Here is a 6,697-nt window from a genome sequence, read left to right on the forward strand (position 1 = left end):
CCAGGCGCCCTCCGCCGCCACAGGCGCCAGCGTGCGGGCTCCCGCTGGAGGTGTGACGTGATGACCCAGACACTATGAAGCACCTGTGTGGCGACTGGCTCCCCATCGAATGCCCAGACTCATGGTATTGTGACATCACTCCAACAAGAAGTTCTCCTCACTTGCTGCAGCCTACGCGGCTACCATTGTAGGAATGATAGCTGAAATAAAAAGTAGGACCAACATACACAAGGAGGATAGAGATAGTCTAGCCCCCAACTTCTCTGTTGACACACAAGTTGCATACATTCTAAGTCTGGGAGTAGCGAAGGAATTCAGAAAGCACGGCATAGGTTCTCTTTTACTTGAGAGTTTAAAACAGTGGTTCTCAACCCGTGGGTCGCGACTCCTTTGGGGGTCGAAAGACCCTTTCACAGGGGTCGCCCAAGACCATCAGAAAACACATATATAATTACATATTGTTTTTGCGATTAATCACTATGCTTTAATTATGTTCAATTTGTAAATGATATTGGGGTCACCACAACATGAGGAACTGTATTAAAGGGTCGTGGCATTAGGAAGATTGAGAACCACTGGTTTAAAGGATCACATATCCACCACTGCCCAGGACCACTGCAAAGCCATCTACCTGCATGTCCTCACCACCAACAACACAGCAATAAACTTCTACGGAAACAGAGACTTTAAGCAGCACCACTATCTCCCCTATTACTATTCCATCCGTGGGGTCCTCAAAGATGGCTTCACTTGTATCTTCTACATCAATGGTGGCCACCCTTCTTGGACCATTTTGGACTGCATCCAGCACCTGGGTTCTGCTCTAGCAAACTTGAGCCCCTGTTCCATCCCACACAGGATTTAGCACCAGGCCCACAGCCTGCTCTGAAGCTTCCTGCCATGGTTGAACATCTTCACCAAAGGCGGCATTGAATACAGCCGGGCCATGTGATGCCAGCCGGGCAGCCTCCAACAGGTCCCAGCCCTTGGCGCCCTCTGGGTCCCACCTTCCTGGCCATTTGACCTCAACTGTGTCCTGCAGAGGAGCTGGCCCATCACCTGCCCCAGCTGCAGGCCCAGGTCTACATGGGCTCAGGATTAGAGTGTCGTGGGGCAGGTATGCCCGGTCTCCAACAGGCTCTTCCAACCCTCCTTCCTGCTCTGGAAATCTCTGCCCTTGCCCTGGTCTGGCCCCCATGTGCGTGCACCAGCCTCATAGGCTGGCCACAGTGTTCATTGTGGTCACTTGCTTCTGCTGCCCTGGGAGTAAGGGGGCAGCAGTGGGCTTCCTTTCCTGCACGTCCTCAGTCCTCACTGGCCTCTTCCCCTGCACTGCCGGTTCCTTCCAACTCCTTCCTTCAAGCCGGCATTAACTCCTGGGAGGGAGGAACTCAAGTGTTATGGATAGACTTGGCCCTAAAGACACAGGAGCCTCAGAACAATAAAGGGGTGAAATAAAGGGAATGCCAAACCCTTGTAAAGAACCAGCCCTCAGAAGCCTGGGGGGCGGGAGCAGCCCCTACTTCCCAAGGAGGGGCTGGCGAGTGGTGGGAGGCTTTTCACCCAAGCACAGAGCTCTGGGGCTTGGCTCCCTGGCATGGTCAGAAAATGGAAAGGTTTCCCACTCCGATGGCAGTCCTGCTGTCTCAGAGTGAGGAACTACCCATCACATGCTGGATGTGCCATTCAGTTGAATTGCCGCAGGGAGCCGGGCTGAGGACAGGTGCTGATGAGGGTCGCAAGGGCCCTCCCCTCCGATCCCCCAGTCTGTGAGATGCAGTTCTGAGGCCTGACCAGATGCAGACAAGAAGAATTGAGTGTGGTGTTTGATCAAGTAGGACCTGGCCTTTGAGGCTGGGGCAATCGCTTGCCTTGTGGTCCTCAGCCACTGGGAACAGACAGAAGAGGCTGTCAGTGCTAGGAAGCATAAATGTGGACATCACTTGCTTCTGGCATTCCCTCCACCCTATCCCCCAAAGCTGCTTGCTCCCTGCCCTGCCCTCCAGAGTAAAGGGGGTTGGCAGAGTCATGCCCAGCATTGCTGCAGCTCAAAATCAATGTCATCACCACAGTGCACCAGTCTGAGTGGGGGAAGGTGGAACAACCAAGCAAGGGGGCCTTGGATTGGCATCCTTCCCTCCCTTGGAACTCCCAGCCCAGGGGCTCCTCTGGCCTTGTGGTGGGGGGAAGGGGTTTCTCAAGATGAAGGTGTGCCTGCATAGGAAAACCACTTCTCCTTCCTCGGCCACTTCACTCTCTCACTGACTGGTCCCCACTCTGTGCTGACATTGACTTTGAGCTGAGGCCCAGCTCAGTGCCCTCTCTAACCTGAATCAACGGTTATGTGGTTTTTATTTCTGCCCCACGGGGTAAGGGAAGAGTCTTCCAGAAGGTTCTGCCTTGGACTTTCATAATGGAGCCGAGGCATTGCCCTGCCCCTTCCTCCTTGCCCCTAATCATGGCAGAGTCTAGCCCAGTGTTGAACAGATTGTAGTGTTCTGATTACAAACAAATAAATAGACTTTTTGACCAATTGTCAATAAAATAAAATAAAATATAACACTATCTTGATGTTAGTTCCAAAAGAAGAACAATGTTGCCATCAGGCATTTCTCTCATAGGCAATATGCATTTCATCACTGTCTGATAACCATTGGGTTTTTCGTCCTTGCTACAGAGAATAAGCATGCTTTGTCCACTAAGTTTAAGCTGCCTCTTTGGGAAATGGAAAATGCTCTTGCTAAGGAAATGATTTTTTATGGATGGAAAAGGACACAATGCTTAATGATATTGCTTATAAATATGCACATAATGGCAATGATCTTGATTATGCTGAATTCTGCCAGAGGAGATAAAATATTAGTTAAGTACTGGGGCTTTAAACTTGGTTTGTAAGTCAAATCTGGAAGAAGTAAACTCCATTAAAAAATTTTCTAACTAAATAGTGGTTCAAATCACAGGAGGTTCTGGGGAAGCCTGCCATGCTGGCTGTTTCTCTCTTTGTGATTTGCACTGACTTATCAAGGAACACATAGCATGCAAGTGTGGAGAAGGAAACTACAATCACATCCAACAATGACCATAAATGTGGTGAAATCAGGCCTGACTGCCCTGGCAACCCTCTGAGCAGAGTATTCATGAATGCTAGAGTATTCATCTCCTGTGGAATCTGTCTAAACACTGAAGAAGTCTGTTCTCTGTAATCTGTTGTCTGGCCACTAGCCCCATTAAATGATTCATGTTAGCTGAGCAGGAAGAGATGAAGAGTGAGAAGAGAATGGAAATTGTCTGGGGTCTCTGAGGAAGGTCTTAGACATCACCACTCAATTAATGCATAAAATTAGGATCATAATTTTTAAGGATATTCAAATGGATATCAACTTCTTTCAAGACAAGAAGAATGTCAAGTAAAAAATACACCAAGTTTTGTGTGTGTGTGTGTGTGTGTGTGTTGTTTCTTTAAATCTAGTCAATGGACAAAGATCATAAAGGTTAGTACATGGTGTGGCTGGCAAGGCTCTAAGTGAACTATCTGTATATTTCTATTGGGAATGCATATTGAACAATACCTGTTGTAAGATTTTTTAGACAATGCCAGATCTAAGATTTGATTTTATCCTACTTACAAGCTAGTAAGTGAGCTATTTACTCTTTCATGGATCCTGGACTAAGACAAGAGATACCTGAGTCAGAGACAAAGGACTTTGTTATTCACAACACATGAAGCTGCATGAGCACCAGCATGCTTGTATAAGCTCTTCCTGGCCTCAAGAACCCAGGGAAGCATAGGAGGCCCAGATAGATTCTGCTGAGGCTCAGGGAGCTACCGCTTTTATAGCAAGCAGTTAGAAAGCTTGTTTTTATTGTCCTCGAAGGACACGTTACCTCAGCCCTAAAGTTGCTCACTGCAAACTTGACCTTGAGAAATGGTCCACACAGACAGGTAAAGGACATTCTAAGCCACTTGGCAGGGAGTGTAGGAGAAAATCTGGAGATTCCTCCCACTAATGCTTAGCACTACTTTGCAATAAAAATCACACAGACACTTAGCTTCTGACCTAGTAATTCCACCACTAGGAGTCTATCCTACACATTTACTTGCATGTGCACAAAATGATGGCTATAAGGGGTTATTTATTCCAGCACAGTTTATAATAGTAAAAGACCAGAAAAAGTGAAATGTTCATTGATATAAGACTGGTCTTATTATAATAGACCCTCATGGTGGCCTATTACACAGTAATAATAAAGGGTGAAGAATTTCTTTATGTGCTGGTTTAAATTGCCAAGAAAACAGATGCAGGAAAATATGCATAACTCTCCCATTTGTGTAAAAGAGGCAAAAAAGTATACACATATTTTCTTGTGCTGTGTATGTATAAAGTTTCATTTCTCTAATGATATACAAAAAACTAATTTTAACAGTCTCATATGACATTGATAAATGCAAGAACTTACAAATTCCAATAACACACACATTCCAATGACACACACCAAGGGGTTTATATTCAAAATTTTAATAATAAATTGTGCCAGTAGAAGCTTTTCAAAGGCAATGATATATCAATAAATAATAAACTGAGTTCCTGAGAAAGAACCTACCACATAAAAGTGTGTCAGAATGCTGTAAATAACAACATGGTATTACTGTAAAGTCACGGAAATACTGACAGTCACGGTATAAGCACAGCAGATGTTGGGTTACCACTCATTCAAAATGTAAACCGGTACACAGGAACCTTTTTTTTTTTAGACATTGATAAACTTGTAAGTGTTGTTGCCTAGATATATACTAAATAATGAGTATATTGTGCTAAAAACATCAAGGAAAAAAATATGTGGAGTATAATAAAAATATGATGCAACAGATTCTTAAAAAGCACAAAAACATCTAAGAAAATTGTATGGCTTAATTTTTTTATTCCAATGTTACTTTAAATAATCCTTGCTGTTTTACAAAGATGAGGAAAATGTATTTTTAAAATGAAGTTAAGATTGACACTTCAAAGCACAATAAAAAAAAAAGTGAAAGAATGCCAAGATTACTAAATTTCACCATGGTAAGATTGAAGCTGTCTCAGACAGCGGGATGAAATGGCGTCAGGCAGACCTCTTGAGGGCCCATCTGGTGACAGTAGGGTGGCAGCTGTTGGATTCCATACATCAGCTACACCAAGAACGAGAGAGTGGACTGACTGGTGAAACAGACAGAGTTCCATGATTAATGTTAAACTTTTTGGCATAGCTAAATTAATCACAAGTTTAGTATATGACAAATTCTTAAGTTTAGCCTCCAAAGAATCCAGCCATAACCAAGACACACAGAAAGTCACTTCTCAGTTACACACCTGCATTTCTTTAACAAAATAGTAAGGGATACAATCACAGTGAAGTCACCCACACATGTCATCGCACACTGTCTACAATGTCTCATTTATAGATACTTTATAAAAACATCTTCACAGAACCGGCTGTGAATGGCAAGACATGGTCATTTATAATAAAAGACCCAACTCATGCAACATTCTCTACACATCAGACATCAGAAATCACACCCATGGAATCACCTTGCTCACACTGTCTATGACACTATAATATGCAAAAAGAAAAAAGTTATAATAAAATAAAGCAGCTTTTAACATATCACAATTTTGAAATGCAGGAAAAAACATAAAACCAAAACCATTGTGTGAATAAAATGGTATCAGTAACATCAAAACAGTGTTATCTTTCTTTACGTTATTGCACAGAGATTTCTTATCACATGTTCTTCAGTTATTTCTTTTCCTAAATGTAAGTGCTGTGATAAAATACAAATGTATAAAATGACAGCAGCATAATTTGTCAGAGTTAATCCTTATAACTTAGTAATAAAAATGACTATAAACAAAATAAGTGCTCTTTTAAACTGTACTAAATTTTTAAAAACTTGTTTCAATGCAGTGAAGGTCCTCAAAAGCCAATTCAAAGCCATATTGACAACCATCCCCCTTATCAACCAGAATCTAGAAATGAAGATATGCTATACTTGAGTCCTTTTTAAAAAGCATTTTAAAAAAGCATTTCTTAGTGAAGACAAGAATTTCAAGTGAAGTAATCAATGGGTTAACTGAAAACAAAGCTGCCCTGAACTTTCCATCAGGTCTTTTAAAGAACCAGCCATGGGCACCTGGGTGTCGTCAGTGCCAAGTCTGTCTACACGTACACTGGTTGGCAACCTTCAGTCTGATCCACCAGATTGGAATTTTCCAAATTGGAGTTCTCAGCCTGTAATGCCTCTGCTCCTGAAGGCTTTGGGCACCTGAAGGGGTAGCCATTGTCATCAAAGAACCTTCGAAAGGTAAATTCATAAAATGCATGTTCAGTGCACGGGTCACGGAAAAGTCACGGTATAAGCACAGCAGATGTTGGGTTACCACTCATTCAAAATGTAAACCGGTACACAGGAACCTTTTTTTTTTTAGACATTGATAAACTTGTAAGTGTTGTTGCCTAGATACATACTAAATAATGAGTATATTGTGCTAAAAACATCAAGGAAAAAAATATGTGGAGTATAATAAAAATATGATGCAACAGATTCTTAAAAAGCAAAAAATAACTGAACTTTTTACTCAAATATATATCACTTTAAATAAAAATCATACTAATTTGAAATAAGAAATATTTTGTACGTTTATCTATGTAATTATATATA

General features: G+C 42.3%; 2 protein-coding genes across 4 annotated transcripts in view; one reads left to right on the forward strand and one right to left on the reverse strand.

Annotated features, from left to right (window-relative positions):
- Positions 1 to 193: 193 nt before the first annotated feature.
- LOC102754456 (N-alpha-acetyltransferase 60-like) lies at positions 194 to 879 on the forward strand. The gene is made up of 2 exons (XM_015569144.1): positions 194 to 350; positions 579 to 879. Exons 1-2 carry the CDS (start codon positions 194 to 196, stop codon positions 863 to 865), a joined length of 444 nt encoding a protein of 147 aa, XP_015424630.1. The 3' UTR covers positions 866 to 879.
- Positions 880 to 4,893: 4,014 nt separating this feature from the next.
- Positions 4,894 to 6,697, reverse strand: part of LATS2 (large tumor suppressor kinase 2) — a 73,217-nt gene continuing 71,413 nt past the window's right edge. For 2 of the 3 annotated variants that reach the window (XM_006771800.2, XM_006771802.2), the window contains 2 exons: positions 6,206 to 6,359; positions 5,088 to 5,195 (listed from right to left, as the gene is read on the reverse strand). In XM_006771800.2, coding sequence (XP_006771863.1) covers positions 5,168 to 5,195; positions 6,206 to 6,359 — 182 coding nt within the window. In that variant the 3' untranslated portion in view covers positions 5,088 to 5,167. Of the gene's footprint in view, positions 5,196 to 6,205; positions 6,360 to 6,697 lie in introns of all 3 variants that reach the window. The other variant, XM_015569152.1, reaches the window with a different exon arrangement.

This window comes from Myotis davidii, unplaced genomic scaffold, assembly GCF_000327345.1.
Source record: "Myotis davidii unplaced genomic scaffold, ASM32734v1 scaffold805, whole genome shotgun sequence".
In the NCBI taxonomy this organism is placed as follows: domain Eukaryota; kingdom Metazoa; phylum Chordata; class Mammalia; order Chiroptera; family Vespertilionidae; genus Myotis; species Myotis davidii.

Coding starts and splice junctions, on each gene's coding strand:
- LOC102754456 (XM_015569144.1), top strand. CDS start 194: ATGATAGCTGAAATAAAAAGTAGGACCAACATACACAAGGAGGATAGA. Junction 351..578: donor AGGTTCTCTTTTACTTGAGA/GTTTAAAACAGT, acceptor TGAGAACCACTG/GTTTAAAGGATCACATATCC.